This window comes from Triturus cristatus, chromosome 4_2, assembly GCF_964204655.1.
Source record: "Triturus cristatus chromosome 4_2, aTriCri1.1, whole genome shotgun sequence".
NCBI classification, from domain to species: domain Eukaryota; kingdom Metazoa; phylum Chordata; class Amphibia; order Caudata; family Salamandridae; genus Triturus; species Triturus cristatus.
Window position 1 is genome coordinate 646,972,582 of NC_140586.1, and position 18,851 is coordinate 646,991,432.

General features: G+C 37.5%; 1 protein-coding gene across 8 annotated transcripts in view; it reads right to left on the minus strand.

The window, feature by feature from the left end:
* Positions 1-634: 634 nt before the first annotated feature.
* DNAJC6 (DnaJ heat shock protein family (Hsp40) member C6) overlaps positions 635-18,851 on the minus strand; it is a 416,470-nt gene continuing 398,253 nt past the window's right edge. For 5 of the 8 annotated variants that reach the window (XM_085602365.1, XM_085602363.1, XM_085602364.1 and 2 more), the window contains one exon: positions 635-8,852. In XM_085602365.1, the coding sequence (XP_085458491.1) occupies positions 8,748-8,852 (105 nt within the window). In that variant the 3' untranslated portion in view covers positions 635-8,747. The remainder of the gene's footprint in view (positions 8,853-18,851) is intronic. The other 3 variants (XM_085602367.1, XM_085602368.1, XM_085602360.1) reach the window with 1 other exon arrangement.

Consider the following 18,851-nt stretch of genomic DNA (forward strand, 5'->3'; position numbering starts at 1 on the left):
ACACATATTTACCCTCAGCTTCATTACATATAAAAATAGCACTGGGAAAAGGTTACATTTTTGCTACCTGGGCGGTAGTGGAATTCAGAGAGTGAATTCAAAGAGAGTCCTGTTCGGCCTACCCAGAAACGAAACATGACTCTTGGTGGTACTCGAATACATAATACCAACTACTCCACTGTGGGATTAAGAATGAAGTTTGGTGGCAGTTCAGCGTTTTCATGTGGAATTTAGTCGAAATACTGGGTGAAGGATTGTAAAGTCTGAAATGCAGCAGAAAGGTGTGCAGTTCAGTGGTGGCCTTTCACAGAGTATTGTCCACGGTTTTAGCGCATAACGCTAAACAGTATTCAAAACACTAAATTATTTTAACTACTTTTAATCATAAAATATATCTAAAGGGACATACTATCAAATTGAAAATTTGAATAAATATTTCAGATGAATCAGTACAGGTCATTATTGTTTTGATAAAACAAGTACAAAAAATATAGCACTTTGTGACCTAACAAGTACACATACATCTAAAATATCAGTAATGAGTTTTAGAACATGCATATTAATGACCCGAGAAGCAAACAATGAAAACATTATTTGTCCTTAGTGTTATTCCTTCATTGTGAATTTATTGATATTTGCTGGGCAGAAAGTAATTAATTATTTAATGTCTGCACACTAAAGTGTAATTTGAAAATATACACCACATAGGTGTGAAATCGTTTTTACAGAGGGCACATTCTCACAACTAAGTTTACATAAGACAATGAATAATAACCACAAAAATCACAGGAATATGATTCACATTCCATTTACTCTTTAAATATGACAAGCACAAACGTGAATGAAAATAATCCAACATTATTTTAATACAAGGTAATAAGCAACAATACACACCATCCTCTATGTTAAAGTTCTTTAAGAGATAAACGTTTTGCATATCAAAGGAAAATGTCACATTTTCGTGCAGTGCTGTTAGAAATTGATCAAATGAATAACACGCATTAATAATAAATACAACAGAAATATGTTAGTTTACTTCTGGTCAAAAAGACTCAGGTCTACCATTTCAATACTCTGTGTGCACCATAATTACAAATTGCTCTTCACATCAGTACACTGGGGCCTTCTATGCATGTCCTGTTGCAGAACGTCATATGAGCAAATTGGGCAATTTACCATAACACTTTTATCTTCAGAAATAAAAATGTTATAAGTATAAATAAAATTGATTGTATCTCTAAAACAAACTGTACAAAAGGTAGTGAACACTCCTTTCACGAAAAATATTACCTTACAGAATGTTGTAACTAATACATCTTTTTTTATTTTAAAGGAAATATTTTAATTTGGACCTTCACCTATTGTTAAAGAACTAGTATTTACAGTGCTTTTCAGGTTTGGTGTAAATAATATTTCAATACAGGAAGATAGAGTCAAATGCACTTGCTTTTACAATGGTTGGTTCTGAAGTCATTGCCGTATTTGGAGCCCACAAGCCATTATTGAAAATTATCTCATTGACAATAACCATTAGTCAAAAATTAAAGCATTTGATTTAGTATTTCACATTACCGGAGACTATTATTAAAATATATTTTCATACTGAAACAATTCAAGGTATGTGCACAAATAAAACAAGTGAACAAATATGATCACCAAGGCATTTTGGCTATTACAGTTCTATTATGATGACTGTTTAATAAACTACTGATGTAAAGCGAATTTTAATGAAATGTTTTTAGAATCCATGTGCATTTAAATTTGAAGATACCTCCTTATTTAATAAATCGTTTATCAACATCTAAAGGATTTGCAAATGAAGTGTTCATATATACTATATTCATATGCAATGCCGGATTGAAATTATATAAATGGAAATTAATTCCTACAAAATTAGTACCAGCACTTTGCCCATGAAAGTCAGACACCTGCTCAGAAGCATTATGTTATTTACATTTGTGATTAAGTTATTTCAGTTCATGGCTTGTCTTTGAATGATGTTGCCACATGTGTATTTGATAACCAGCCTAAATAATGTGAATTTTTAAAAACTATCTGTGACTAGGCTGAAGTCACATAGATAATTATTCTTAATGCAATTCAGTAAAGAACACTTGATAACCAACTTAAACAGGCAGCAAGTAGTTCTCATAACTGAGAGGCTGAAAGAGTCAAATTAGTTATATAGGTAAGTTGCAAGTCAATATGTTTATGGTAAACATTTACAAAAATGTTGTGGGACATGCGTAAGTGATGAGGTGTTTTGTATATGGAGCGATGTATGCTTAAGAGTTGTAATCCAACCAAAGGAGATGACTGGTTGCACTACTTCAAAGAAGGGTAAAATACGTACCCACCAAGTGACTAAATTGTTCAGTTCTCAATAGTATATTATTCCGTTCTCGACTACCAACTTGTTGTTTCTTTGTCAGTTTATTAGAGAACTGAGGGATTTAAGCAAGAACTATTGGTGGCTAACAACCTTAAATGGATCATAATCTGCATTGAAGAGAAATCCATTATTTAAGTGAATTAAGAAAACCAAACTGAAATAATCATGGTGGATTCTTGGAATCCAATACTACAAACCAACACATTTTCTGAACAGCTGAGGCGCACTGACTAACCATGACTTACTTGGGTATATACAAAAATTATGACTATCTTCCACAAAAGTGCTCAGTACATAATTTCAACTAACAATTTCATTCTTTATGAAATGTAATTTATGAATTCATTCAGGATCACCTTTTCTTTTGTGTCTTGAAAATGTGAACACAAAGATGATTCTGCCCTAATTGACACAACTTTAGGGGGTTTCATGGAGAAGACCTATTTGGTAATCAGCACAGCCTAAAAGTTTCTGTCATCCATTGTAACCGTTGGCCACTTTTATTTTTGCCCATGATTCACAGATGGGTTCTGCTTTAGTGATCTTCCAATTATGGTAATTTTAAAGGCCATATTGAATGCTTTCAGCCAGAAAGTTAGTTGTTGTGGCAAGAATATTTGAAAACAAGGATGGAGGTGCATTGTACCTTTCAAGAAGATTGTACTGGATTACAGTCTGAGGGAAGCATAAGTTACTTCATGTAGGACTAAGAGTAACTAACAAAAGTGGTCCATAAAGTTATTGTGTAAATATTAGCTAAGGTAAGAGGAATAAGGATATGCTCTTAAGAATACATTTTTGGGATTGTGTAACAATTTGTGTAAGACAAAAATAATGAAGAATGGAAGTGAGTCAATATTAGTCATTACTAAAACATCATATTGCTCAAATACCAAGCTCTCCATTTACAAAATAGATATTTGATAAAATATACTTATAGAAAATATAGGACTGTCAGTCAGAAACCATAGAGCAAAAACATAAAAGCAGGAAATAATTGAAAGTTCCAAGCACTGCAGCACATTGATTAGTTTGATAGTCGCTGATTTATGTGTTCCCTAATGAAGCTGGTAACCACCTCCTAGGCAATTAACTTGAATTAATAGAATGTATCATTAACATTCGTTACAGGCTACTCACCTAATGACACTTCAGCCAATGCATGAAATTGTTTCTTTACGTCATTAAATATTCTGGTATTACAACTGCATCACTAGCTTCTGTTTAAATGGATACCTGACAACACACTAATTGCTACATGGCAATGCATGTAAACCAATTTAAAAATTAATTTGTGCTGTTCCTACTTCCTAAAGGTGTATTTTATTGTTGGACAGCACATTGAAATGATTGTCTAAACTTGCTCTTTCCACCTAAAACCTACAGCAATTAGTTATCATATTATCCCAGTGAACAAGCAGGGGTCCAATCTGGATTAAGCGCAATGCATCAAGGTTTTGCCGAATGCTCTAAGCTTGAACAGCTATCAATACTGTAGTAATGATAAATAGTTGATTTTTGATTTATTTTAACTACTAGACCAACATTGATTTGGTGAAAACACTTTTCAATCCTTGAAGGTTTTCAAGATATACTTGCGTTACAAGGAGAACTGAAGCAGAATGCTCTTCCTGCATGCATATTAGGAATGTCTCATATAAGGTTGTCATCTTTTTCCAGTCTTAGAGAGCTTACTTCTTTTTGACTGACCTGATCATTTGGCTAACACTAGGTCCTATCCAGTTCGAACCCGGGATTGAACAAATTATAAGGTATGCAGACGATCTGCTTATTTCGGCCCCCACTCCTGTGAGACTTCAGGCATTTTCTTTGAATACTAGAAGTATAAAAGCTAGTAATAAATATTAACACAACTCAGAATAAAATATTTCGGACAATGCAGATTCATGATTCTAAGTTAGGAAATGAGCTTAGAATAGATATTGTTAATGCCTACGCTTTTGCTTGGGTAGTTGTTTTTAGAACTTCCAGCTGGAAAGAGCAGTTTTCCATGCACGTACAGCACATGAGCTTAACTGGTTTTAAACAAAATTACAGAGATATGTTTATTATGTCACTGAGGGCCAAAGAAACATGGTCACTCTAGAGCTGCATGAGTCCCGTCTTATTTCTATATATGGAGTTCTCCAATACAACAGGCTAGAAGGCAGTGTTTGAAGGAAAATAGTTAATGGAGTATGCAAACTAAAACATAGTTAAGCACTTGCACCTTTGTTGTTCAATATGTGCAAGCGTCTCTTGGCCCGAGTCCTAGAACAAGATGCTGTCCACTTCTACAAATACACTAATGGCATCCACATTCATATTTGATTGGTGAAAACTCAAAAAGGCAGTGACAAAGTTGCTGAATAATTAGATCATATTTCCATTAGATGCTAGAATGCTTCCTTTGTATGAATGGATTCAAGACTGAGATTCCTGTGCTTTCCAATTCAGGTGAGTGATCTGTCCCCATTTCTTTGGCTACAGAATATGGATAATCAAATGGCTACATCTATTACGATAAGAATTGTGTTTGATGTCAACATTTTACTCACATTTATGCTATGGATAAGCATGTAAATAGTCAGTTGTGCTTTATCGAAAGGATCTTCCCATTTTTTCTCATAGCCTGTAGTGTTGCTGAATTTCTGCATGTGGTCTAAAGATTCTGCAACTTAGTGTTTGTATCAAGGTATCACTAAGCATTACTGAAATCCCTAGCACCACAGAAAAAGTACAAATTACAGTGTCAGGGATTGCTTACATTTTAGCTCAGTATAAAAGTTCCATTAATTCCAGTAATAAAGTGGTTGGTGAAACTACACAGTCAACATATTTCCCCATTCATGAGTGTTGCAATAATTTCTCATTCTCATGAATAATATCAGCATTGCATTTTCCGGAGGTCTGAAGACAGTAGTACCTATTAAACTACGGTGTTTCATGATATTTTGCAATGATAATAAGAACATATAAATAGCATGCACTTCTAATTAAATTGCCTCTTGGCCATACAGAATGCTTTGACTTCCCATGGCTAGTCTATCAAATGATATGCTGTAACAAAGAGGCTAATGTGTGTCCTTTATCTTCCTTTCAATAGTCACTGAAGAACAGACTGCCTTTAGTAGACTCACCTCGCTGCAGAATAGATCCTGAAATAATGGGAAGTGAACGGTAAAGAGGAAGTGAATGATGCTTGCCAACACTAGCTCTACAAGTGAGGTGCTACAGCATCTGCATGTCTTTTCCAGCAGGACTTCTAGAAAGTAAAGGAATAGAGGAAGAGACCTTTGTGTTCCTTTTATACTTAACATTTCACATTAATCAAATAAACAGAGGGGAGGGAAATTGTTCTATCTAATAGTGCGTACTGATGCTGCAACAGATATTATCAACATGCACCTGGCCACTTGCAGAAGACATGGAGGTGAAGTGTACAATTATGGCCAATACAGTAGACCCCCTTTTAATGGCAGGACCATACGAACATTTATGTAAGTGGCATATGTAATTTCCATAGCAATATTTAAGCGAAGAGTAGTGATTTATTTAAGGAATGAATGGAGCGAAGTAGAATGTAGACATAAAGGAAGCGTGAATCAATAGATACCGGGGAGATGCCATGGATATGCTGTATCAAAATGTGGGTTTACCAAAGGCATACTCTTTTAGAATAATGAATGTCCTGCACACACTAGCATCAGAGCCATGCAAGTGATGTAAGGATTATTTTTTATCATAATAGTCTAATTCTCACTGGCTTCCAAATTACACTTTTGATTCCATGCCTGTTGCCTAGGGCAAATCCTGATGCCATAAGAAATGTGTCTGCAAAAAGTGAAAAAACATTGCTATTTCCTGAATGAGAAGTGATATTAACAAAAATGATAAATACAAAACCCATTATATTTAAACATGTTACAAGGATTTGATGGAATTTCTGTACCTCAGTTTGAGGATGATAGGTGGAGCTGACAATACAGGTAGATATGCAGATGCTCACAAAAATGGTTTGTATTTACTGCATATATCTGGTAACACACCACTTGGTTGGCTGATATCCAAGGAAAACTGATTATCACTTTAGTTTTAAACATAGATCAGGAGGGCATATTCATAAGAATTGGTGTAGTCTATGAATACTTATACATACATAGGCTATGCAAAAAGATGCATTGTTTCAGTTAATTATACTGCAGCTATATGTAAATTAAATGTGTTGATATTACATTTATTTGATCATTGTTAAAATAGAATTCCTTTTAGGATTCAATGAAAATGAACCATGTTGGTGCACATGCATGCTGTTTTAAAATTTACTTAACACAGACATTTACTCTTGTTTATACATTTTTAACTTTTTTATGAAGCAGTGAAATCAATTATCATCATGTTATGAAAAGTTCCTTCAACAGGGTAAGATGTGATATAATTGTAGTATATCAAAGGTATTCAATATAAGCTATTTTTGAAAACATTACTTTACTCCATAAGGTTGGCCCACCACACTACCTTCCACAAATTCACCTTTAACTTTGTTAATTATGTACATATTTGTTTATGTTGGGACCAAGCATGTGAGCTGTGTACTATAGTCCTGTAATAAGACTCCATTCATGTTATTCTCTTAAAAGAATGATAACATTAGCACATTTTTATGCTTCTCTGTCATGCTGTCTGTGTTGTTTAATAGCATACAAATGGCAGGTTACAAGATCCACTAAACACATTGCTGAAAGTTCTTGTGATTCCCATAAATGGGTTTGTTTTTAGCAAGGTCCACATGTACATCCTTGATAGCTGCCTCATTAAAAATGTAATGATTTCTAAAAGAACCCAATCCCTGACTTTGTGGAGTGCAATTTTCCTTTGTAAATAAAAATTGCCATAGGTGTTTCCAGTTAAAACCACACATGCATAGCATAAAACAAATCAACTAATTCCACTCTGAAGAACACACTAAAACAAACCGAAATTACTAATTGTGCCCTGCTCTTTTTTATATTTTTTTATTTGTCAAGATAAAATGTCGTCTCTTTAGCAAAAAGATAGTAAAATGCTAAATTGCCATACCACATCTCTTTTCCTGCATGTCCTTATAACATTCATAAGGTTAAATTATGCATAGTTTTCAGAAAATCAACTGTAAATCAGTCTCTAGTACATGGAAAATCCATAGGGAAATGCTACACACATTCAGCTGTTCTCTTCTAAGCTAATGCTATGGACTAAATGTGTATGAAATATTGATACAACATTAATTAAATCTACCATCCCCTGAATATAACATAATGAACTATACTTGCTGCCTTTTAGAGGTGTTCCCGGACTGTATGGTGATCCATTTATTGTTGAAGTTACAATCAGGAAATTTATGACTCCAGTGTGTGTTTTACTGTCTCAAAAATATAATGGGGCAGCGTTTGCCATCCTGTTACAACAACTATTTTATTTTAGCACCAGAATCACAGATGCTAATTTAATATTGGCGTACAACTAAATGCACTGTGCTCTTAATACCATTTTAAATTTTAAAAAGTTGTAAATGATTATCAATTCATATATTATGTCCCAAGGATGAAAATTACCTTTTGTGTTTTTTGATTCAAAGGCAGAATGGGACCATAGGTTCTTTGAAAACTGTAGCACTGAACAAGTTTCACATCAGAAATGAATATATTTTGTTCTTAACTGGAAGCTAAATAAAACAGCTATACATCTCTTTAAAAATTGACAACCAAACGTTTAATGAATTATACTAAAGTGACATCTACATTCTCACTATTCTTTGCTGATCAGCTTATAAAATGGCATCTTCACTAGGTATAAGTGTCACATAGTGGCCTTGGTTGTACGAGAAGCTTTATTTCTTGTTCAAAACCGAAAGTGCAATATGCAATTCTGAATGAATAACTTGAGACTTGATCATTTTTTCTCTTGCCAATATTCCTTGTGTGTACTAAGTTCCAAATGTATATCCCTCTCCACATCACATGATACTGTAAGTATTGTTACATTTAACATTTGTTCAGATCCACCTATTAATACCTGGCCTACTTTGATCATGGTGGACAAATCTCATTACTTCCACTGCTTTACAACCAGGTTCAGCTTCTTTTATTTCTTCACCCTGTTATTATTCTGAAAGAAACAGTGGGTACACTGAAACTCCCCCGGCCCTGTTCCTCATGATAAAAGTGTTAGATCATCATTTAATTCGATACACGTTGCTAGATACTGTACATCTAATCTGAATTGGTCTTCATTAGCTGAATCCTCAGTAATCTACAATTAAAGTAACTTTAAAAGCAGGTCAATATTGAATAATGTCAATGTTCAAGGATATAGTTCATAAATACAAAGGCTTTTGGCCTTGGCTCTCAAATTCCGACCAGGCATCATTTAGTTCCATGAAAATCATCTTCGCATATTGCTCATACGGCTGTCCAGTAGCCTAAAAGTGAAGAACCATAAATTAGTAAATGCACACCATTAGCAGATATGTTCATTTTGAAGAAACAAATACAACCTAAAAGTAATAATTTTTTAGCTGTCAATTCTGTAAAAAGCCCTCTGTAATTTTTAAGTGCAGAGCTAAGCAGAACTAAAAATATAGCTGGACTAATTCTTTTTTAAAGTAAAAAATATCTACCTGTAGCCCTATTCTATTTTCTACCTATCTTAGAAGCCAGTTTACATGGATGCTCAAGCATTAAAGTCACACTACATCCCCAATGTAGACAAGCACACCCAAAGGTCAAATAAATTCAAATAGCAATTTGAACTACTTTGTGACATTAAACATTATGTATAACTCAGCAAGGATGAAAACAAACTGGACACACTTTGAACTACATTACTGACAGAGTTATTGAAAACCATGGACACAATGAGTATTTGTCATATTTGGCACCATTGAAAATGCATCTCAGTACAATCAAGAGTCAGGTGTTATCACTCAATGTTACATATTGTAATAGTTAAAGTTTTGGCATTATCATCATTAGCTATGTTTTATTTCACCATTCATATTATCCTTAGAAACACATTCAATTGTATGGTAATGTGCACTGGTAAAAAGTAAACTTCCACAGGTTACATGCCTTCTTCACTTAATAAACTCCCACACCTGCATTTTTAATCATGCAACAATTCAAGAAAGAAATACAGGAACATGTTCATAATCTCAGTTGTTGTCACAGTTAATAAATGCATTCTCTTATTTCACACAATGTGGCCTAGTAAAAATCTAGATAGTGTCTTCCATATGAAACAATATCTTTCTCAACCACAAACGATATCACTGGGATAACAATAGTAAACATAAGTTAACAGCTTCAAGGGATTTCCTAATATTTTTCTCCCTAGATATAGGGAGATTCTATTCCATATGGAATGCCTGTTTATCAAACAGAACTGCAAAAACTGTTTGAGTGGTTCTCTCTTGTTATTAGTACTGGGGTGCAGCTTTAAGAACTCACTCTTATGATTCCACCTCACAGTGAATTACCGTCAATGAAGTGCTCTTAGTCTGAAACATACAAACATGGTAGAAATGTAGAGTGCAATACGGTTCCTGATCAAGAATTAATGTGAACTTTGTAAAAGCATGATGTATTTGAACTCAAGCTTAGTTCAAAGGTAGCCACCTCAAACTGATCCCAAAATGATAAGCTCATGCTACGTCCATGTGAATTTGAAATATCATTTGTCATGTGTAAAAGACGTGACACTCCCAAAGAGGTTCCCAATATGGTGAAACAATGGGGGATGTTGGGCTGCCCTTGCTATACAATAGTTCTCTGATTATATTCTTGTATCTAAGCCCATAACAGTTGGGCCTAGATCAGGCCCAATACAACAAATAATGGTTTACAACTGAGCTTATCAATTTGACAAACCCCACATAACTTCGGTCATCCAAATTATATGTCAAAGAACTTGACATTACAAACATTTAAAGCTGTAGTACCAGCAATGTATTTCCTAATACATAGCCTGCAATGTAATCTACATTTCTGAGTTTTGTGCAAGCTGGCAGGTCTGACCTTCACCCTTCTTACCCACAATGCCTTTTTGATAATTGCTAGGTTATTGGTTGGAAGACACTTTGACACTCCCTAAGGGCTGAGCCAACACCTTCTCATGAGTTAACTAGTATTGTGCAGAGTTTTCCTGGTGGAATTTGAATTCAAATGTAGTTATATCGTACATCCAAGTAAAAAGAAACATAGTTCTTGCAAATGTACCCTTGGGATAGGATTTATACAAAAGTTACCCCAGGCATTTAGCACTATGTCCATATTACAAAATGCTCGTTCGTATCGCCCGAGAAGGTATTTTGTGCTAAATGTGCTTTTGGGGTGGAATTTTCACCCCAACTTACTACTGCCATCTATTGCTATTTTCTTAGCGTAAAATGCACCCTTGCATCCAAAATGGATGCAAGGATGCATTTTACATTAAGATATAGTGTGAAATGCAGTAGAAAACAAATAGCTAGTGTCTGCTGAATGTGCTCTTGCAGTAAGATTGTTTCCCCCCAAATTACTCTTAAATATGCATGAAGGCGTAATCACATTATTATTGATAATTCCGAATAAGAGAGGAATGCGGAATTAACAAAATTACTCCGATTACGCCAGCATAATTAAAATTATGCCTGTGCCTACAAAAAAGTTGAAATGCTTGATATACCATACTTTTATCCTTAAAGAAACTGACCTGGAAATCATTTAACATTTTACATGGGAAAACACTTTCCGTGCCTGTTCAGAAGAAGTTTGTTTCCTACTTTTTCTAGCAGTGAGATAAGTAATACTCCCCTGGGGCTGTGTGGCTAAGGCCTCTCCTAAACATACTGCATTTCTGTCTGGCAATAAATCCAGCTTGTGTGGCCTTAGAACAGCAAATGGAAGCTGTCCCCATAAACAGTGAAACCGTATACAATACTGTACCTTGCCCCAGGATAACTGGTTGGATTAAAAATACGAGGGGATGCAATCACATTTCCAATCACAAGATCCATTTCTAAATGTCTCCATCCTCTTGTTGGATGAGACAATAGTATATAAATCAGCACATTAGTCAGGAGGAGTATCTCTTGAGGTACATATTAATCCAGAGTGCAATCTGATCATTGTCATACTTGGGTCTCATTGATACCTCAAAATTCTGTATGGTTCATTTGAATAAACACAATCTATTAAAGTTCCCCTAGTTGTGGTCCTGTAACTAGCTTATGCAGGTATATCAGATGTGACCTGTCCATTGGTATTCATTCATTAAATGTAATAAAAAAATAAATGGAGGGATTCTCTCAATTTTTGCTTTGACTGGAGATGATGAAGAAATGCATAAGCACGGAGATTATTCCCTTACTTACGTAGCCCATGCCCTCCTGACCACAGATGAAGATGACCCCTGCCTTATGATATTGCTGGACTTTTCAGCTGCTTATGTCATACATCCCACCCTCATACGTATCCTGGAGAGTCGGATGGGATTCACAGGCAATGTACTTCACTGGTTCTCCTTCTGCCTTTTCAACTGACACTATTTTATTCACATGGGCACCACCCAAGATCCTCATCATCTGGGGAGACACCAAGGGTTGCATACTGTCCACTGTCTACTTTAACCCTTACATGGAGCTACTTGGTACAGCTAACAGTTTCAAGATTCGCACATATGAGGATAATACACAACCCTACTTATAAGTCTCAAACACTGCCTACATATCATCCAACCCTGGAAGTGCAGCTCCTACTTGAAGCTCAACCGACCAAGAAAGAAGTCCTGTTATTTGGCAACAAACAAGAAACAGTACAAGCCTAGCAGAATGACGTTAATGTTAACAGCTTTGAACCACAACTTTAAATGAATGTTATGTCACTTGGATTCGCCCTGGACACCAAACTAAGTGACAAGGAATACATTACCCAAAAAACTAAAATGGTCTGGTGCCAGCTCAATCTTATAAAAAAAGTAAAAATCATTTTATCCAGAGGGCTACTACAGAATCGCTGTTTATAATATAATATAACATAATATAATATAATATAATATATTATATGACATAATATATTTTATATTTGTGGTTTAGTAAAATACTCCTAACCTTTCTTTACCACTACCCACACCTAAACACTAAAAGTATCTACAACTCCCTTTACCACTACCTACCCCTGAACCTTAAATGTAATATTTAATTTAATTATTTTCTTTTTTAAAAGGGGTAGCACCAAGGTTTTTTAATTTACTCCTAATCTTGTATTGCAACTACCAACCCTAATACCTAAAATTTACTTTACCTCAGTGTACCACTTGCCAACTCTAAACCCTACAAATGACCCTTATATCCCTTTAAAACTACCCAACTGTAAACCTTACCTTTACCCTTACATCCCTTTTCCCACTTCCCACCAAAAACCCTAAAATTATCCTTACCTCCTTTTCCACTTCCCACCCCAAACCCTGAAAATTACCCTTTCTTCCCTTTACCACTACCCACCTCTGAACCCTAAAATTACCTTATCTAACATTTTGCATCAACAGACCAAGGAATGCTGCCTGTTAATCCCCACCTAAATATATCCTCATTTCTGGATATTTTAGCTACCATAAAACCCAAGGTTAGACTGAATCAACCAAGAAGTGGGTCAACAGGGAACTTACTGAGCTGAAAGGCAACACCTGAAATCTAGAACAGCAATGGCATATGCCACAAACGGAATACGACAATTTCTACAACCAGCAATACAGCGGAGCCTTCTACAAAGCCCTAAAGAAAGCCAAAATTAGCTACTTTCTGAAAAACATTCAGGTGATAATTAAACAGGGGGATTTACTGAATGTCAACCTGGAACTGACCAACTGCGATCACTATAAGGTGACCCTGTCAATACTTAAAGACTCCCCATGAGTTCTTGAGATAAGATCACCAGAGATTGACAGTAGAATATCAACTATGCAGAAATGTGCCATTTTCCCCACCTTACCGCCTCCACTACAATCTCCCTTCACCCCATTGGAATCAGTGGAAATTGAAGTCCTGGTACTGAACCTGACTGCCAAAACAAAACGAAATGACCAAGGGCCTGATTTACAGTTTTGCAGATGGGTATTTGCTCCTTCAGGTTGATGAGGTAAAGGACTTCATCGCCCTGAGTGAGTACCCTCCTGTTGCATTTTGTGATGTCTGCTGGCCCAGCAGACATCTCTCGCATTTTCCAGGAACCGCCATCACAGTAGTTCCTGTCAATTCATTGAAAGTTTGATAGACAGCTCTGTGAACATAAGGGAGATGTTTGGCACAAATTCCAATTTTTTTTTGTATTTTCAAAAAGAAAATTCCGGAGCTGGAGTTACCTTTTTGAAAATAAAAATAACAATGTTCCTCTCCACATGGGAGTTCCCTACCCTGGGGAGGGGATAATTTAATAGTTTTCACTGTCCCTTTTGCCAGGGTTTACCTTAAGTTAAAACTAGCCCTTTGTCTGCCCACTCGATTGGGCTGTCAGATGTGTATGTCGGTAGCGGGGACAGAGTAGTCCTCGCCATCGGCACATTTATGGTCCACCCGACTCTATATGAGGCAGGCGGACCTTGAATTTGACAGAGTACTCTCTCCACCAAACTATAAATCAAGCTATGGTCACATGCTCTGCCATATACCTCAAACGATTCTTCCACTAGTAGCAGCAGGTAGAACTTACAAGAGCAGCGCTTCACTTTTGACAGGCAAACTTTTGTAGCTAAGAATTCTTGCCAATTACTGACTTATCTCTAACATCCTATACATCAGCAAAGTCTTGGAGTGGGAGGAAACAAAGCAACTACAATTTTATTTTGAACTCAACCAGGAGGCACCAAGCTCATGGGTACAGAAACTGCTTCTGCTAAGGTAAGAGCTCCTCCTCTCCCTGAATGAGGATATGAAAATTACCCTTCTGCGCATTGACCCTTACTCTGCCTATAAAGCTGTATATCATGACATCCTGCTAGGCTGAGGCTTCAACTGTGGGCAGGCAGATCTGGACGACCCATACTGGAAGGAATCAATGGATTTCTCACCAATCACAGTCAAATAATCTGAACTGGGTCATTTAAATTATCCACAAGGCCAAAGCCCTGTGCCTCCATTCAAGGACACATTTTAATAAGGAGCAGCTATCTGCCCTTACTGCATGTTAGTATAGGGAACTTCTCCCCCCTTTTTGCCTATCTTACAGGGGGTACAAGCCCTGATGAATGTCCGTGCACCTTTTATGGGGCATTAGGGACAGAAACATGTTGGCAATAGGGTCCTAGGACCATAATATCCCTAGAAACCCTCTTTTCTATTTTTTAACATCAGTGCCAAACCCAAGAATAAAGGGAAACTGGGGTTTGACGCCGATTTTTAATCTTTAAACCCCCTGGCCAAAAAATCATCTCATTAAGTGCTCCCTGAAATATTGGTCGAGCCCACCCTGACCTTTACGCGTCGGGGTGTCCCGATGATGAAGCATGACACCACTAGGGTGTGTGAGGGAATATAATAACAAAAGGACTTGCTTCCTTCCCCACGCCTAGGTGGTGTTATTTACTTCAAATAGGGCATACCATCATCTGAGTTAGCAGCAGAGTCTTCATTGCTGACTGGTCCATCGTGGGAGTACTCATAGTGATTTAGTCCATTCAAGGATCATCTGCCTTGTGCCATCACTTCAGTGTTTATCTATTCATTTATAGGTGTGCTTTATCACCATTGAGTAGTTCCTGGTGATCCTGCAGTGATACACTGCAGCACACAAATGTAATTCCACTTTGAAAGCATGCCTGAGGACCCGACAAACATCACTTTTTGGATGAATCGCATTATCCACTGGGTGAAAGACAGCTTCAAGTGCCTGAATGCTTTAAGACTGATGTCCTAGTAACTGGAAACAGCAAACAAGATCTCCATTCTCCACCGTACCAAAATTAAGGAACATATGGACGATTGATATGCCGGCCTCTCCTTTGCTACCCACATTAAGACTATACCAAGACTGTGTAAACATGCTGCTATTTCTTCTACAAACAATCTTCCCACTCCTCCATGCAGACCTTAAATCCAGACTGGTGCAATCCTTCATCCTTCAACTACTGAAATGACAGCTATTTTGGCCTTCCCAAAAAACTCATTGCCAGACTCCAAAGACTTCAGAACCTAGCAACCAGATTCTTCCCGAATGTTTGTTAGCGAAAGTACATACAGCCAACTAGAATACACCACATTGACTCTCAATGAATACCAGGAGCAAATGTATGCCTTGTGTAATATTTTCAAAGCATATGGGGTTATGCTCCAGGAGAATCTGGCATTTCTCCATGTCCCAGTTTTGATGTCTGTCAATAGGCTCAATCAATGATCATTCAAGAGGATACAACTTGACAGATTAGGGATTACGTTCAGTCTAAATTTGGAATCCATACCTAACTACACCTGGTTCAGGAAACATTTGATAACTGAACTATGCAGACTCGCCTTCAGTTAAACATACCACAGAATAGTAGCTGCAATAGATGAATTTAAGAGACAATTAATCAACCCTCTGTTGACTCTCTAACACCTACTCTTTGACACTGTTCTGCCCTTTGCCCATCTTTAGGTTGGTCTGAAGTAACCAAAAGGAGAGATGTGCCTCTTTACAAAACTAATATGATTATTATGTTTTTTCTCTTGTAGATATCCCCATTTTAGGTTACACATGTAAATCGTTTAGAAGTAAATGAGTGTAACCAATTTAAAATGCAATTTTATATAATTTTTCTTTGCAACGTGATAAATCAAGTCTACTCAAGCATATTTACAGTATTTAATCCGACTTGAGTCTTCTGTTATAAATAATTTGTATTAGTTATGAATGAACTTTCATAGAATGCTGACAACTATGGGGTCTATTATAATGGCGGTCAGATCGCCACCGCCTGCATGGCGGTGGCAATCCGCCTTCCATTATCCACCGCCTGCATCCAATTTACCCCCCCCCCGCCTGATTATGTTGGCGGGGGGTACCACGGCGGACGGGAAGACCGTCTGCCGCTTGTCTGCCCGGTCGATGAGTCGACCGGGTGGAAAAGGTTTGAATATGGTGGCGGTGTCTATTAGACACTGCCATCCATATTACTATGCATGCGGGGATCAGCCTTTCCGTGGTGGCGAAAGGCATGCGGATTTCGCAGTTGGGGGCCCGTTGTGGGCCCCCAGGATGTTGGAGGGTGGAGGGACACATGGGGGTACCTATGGTACCCCGCCTGCATTTGCATGAACAACGTGGCAGGCACCGTGCGGTGCCTGACACGATGCACAGTGTGAAGCCACAGCATTGTGGCAGGCAGTGCTGTGTGCACCGCCCGCCACAATGATGTGGATTGGGGATGCCACTGGCACTGTGGCATCCTAATTGCCGGTGCGGGACCGCCGCACCATTGGCGGCAAGTCCCAGCACCGCAAGGGTTGCGGGCGGACTTAAGTCCGCCCGCCATCCTAATGGGCCCCTAAGTGTCTCATTTATTATTAATGTTCAAAGAACAGTTTTTCAGATTGAGAATAAATAAAAGGGCATCAGGCCACTTCTTGCTGATAGTTTATCCTGAAAACTCAACAAACAAATAATGGTATATAAGTTAAGCTTAGGGTGAGAAAGGTTAGAGAGGAACTTCATGCCAGGTGAGACAGGCCATGCAGAATTGCATCACCTACGTTGGCTAAAAGCTAATGAGAGGCATTCAGCTTTCACTTTTTGAGCCTGTCAGCCCGGCTGCACACACAAGGCAAGAATAGCAGATTCTGCTGTTATACTGAACTTGGGGCCAGATGTACGAGAGTATTTTGCATGGCCAAACGGGTTTGAGACTTGTTTGCGCATGCAAAATACATAAGGGCCATGTACTACTACTAATCCTATTTAGCGATTTGCAATTTATTTGCGACTCGCTAAATAGGATTAGCGACTCGCTATTAGGAAGGGACGTTCCAAGGGCGTCCCTCCCTAATAGCGAGTCTGAGCCCTATGTATCACTGCAAAACAGTCGTAAAAGCACTCGCAAAAGGGAAGAGGTCCCCAGGGAACCCCATCCCCTTTGTGAATGCAGGGACCACTACCTGCCCTTAAAAAATAAAACAAAAATGTTTCATTTTTCTTTTTTTAAATGCATCCCGTTTTCCTTTAAGGAAAACGGGCTGCATTTTTTTTTTTTTAAAACTGCTTGATTTAAAAGTAGTCCCAGACATGGAGGTCTGCTGTTCCCAGCAGGCCACCATCCCTGGGAGGGCGAGCCATTCCCAATGGGGTCGCAAATTGCGAGTGCCTCATGAATACTGATAAGGCATGCAATTTGTGACCCCCTTGGGAATCACAAACAGTGTCTCAGACACTGCTGTACACGGCAATTTGTGACTCGCAATCGAGCGCAATTTGCAACTCGCAAATTGTCATGGTCGTACACCTGGCCCTTAAAGCCTTATTGTTCAAACAGGTGTGCAGGTGTGAACCATCTCCAAAACTCAAATTAGACATTCCTTTTGGTGCTAAGATTAGCTTAGTGGATAGAAGAATAAAGGTGGGATTGCTATCAAGTTATCCAACTAATACGTTTCAACATTTGTTGTTCACACTTTTGCTAAACATTGCAACTAACATTCTGTTTATTTTATTGTGGCAACAATTCATGTTGTTTGCCCTAGGAAAGGGTTTTGATCTTAAAATAAATCTTTAGAAAAATAGGAATCAGTGAATATATTTTAGAGTGTGCCTTTCCTAAATGAAAGGGAATTTGGATTCCAATAACTATTCCTGTGAAGTCTCATAGGATTGATCGTTACCTGTTACACATCTCACTCAAATATTGCTTGGAAGATTGTGCGGTGGTTGCAGTCCAGCTGACTTTCCGTCTTGGGTTGGCACATTGACAAAGTACTCAGTGACAGGGGATCTTGAAAGCCAAATTATAGACCATTGGGGAGAGAATCTATGAACATAACCTCTTAATAAATTATTATATAATGCATAAATATTGTTTAGGGCTCTCTCTTTAGATAATGTAACCTCTGATTCTTTGTTAGCAAGCTAATTTTACATTAAAGAGTTCATTCTACACAAGGTAGATCACAGACACATGCTACAAAGCTAGGCTGAGCCAGAGAAAACGGTCTGTACTTGTGTTGACATCTAAACCTGTTTAATTAGCATGAATTGTGATTCCTGTGCCAATTCAAAAGTGTAAAGTACACTGGAACTTCTGGAGGAGGTTCATCACCCTATTGCTACCTCGGTTTAGTACATGAAGGGAAAGGAAAAACATTATCAAACAGTTAATTGTGTGTTTACATACTGGTCGAGGGTGAGCTTATAACGTTGTGCAAAATAAAGATTTAAAAAAAATACTACTGGCAAATAAAAATTATATTTGTTAGTTTCACCTC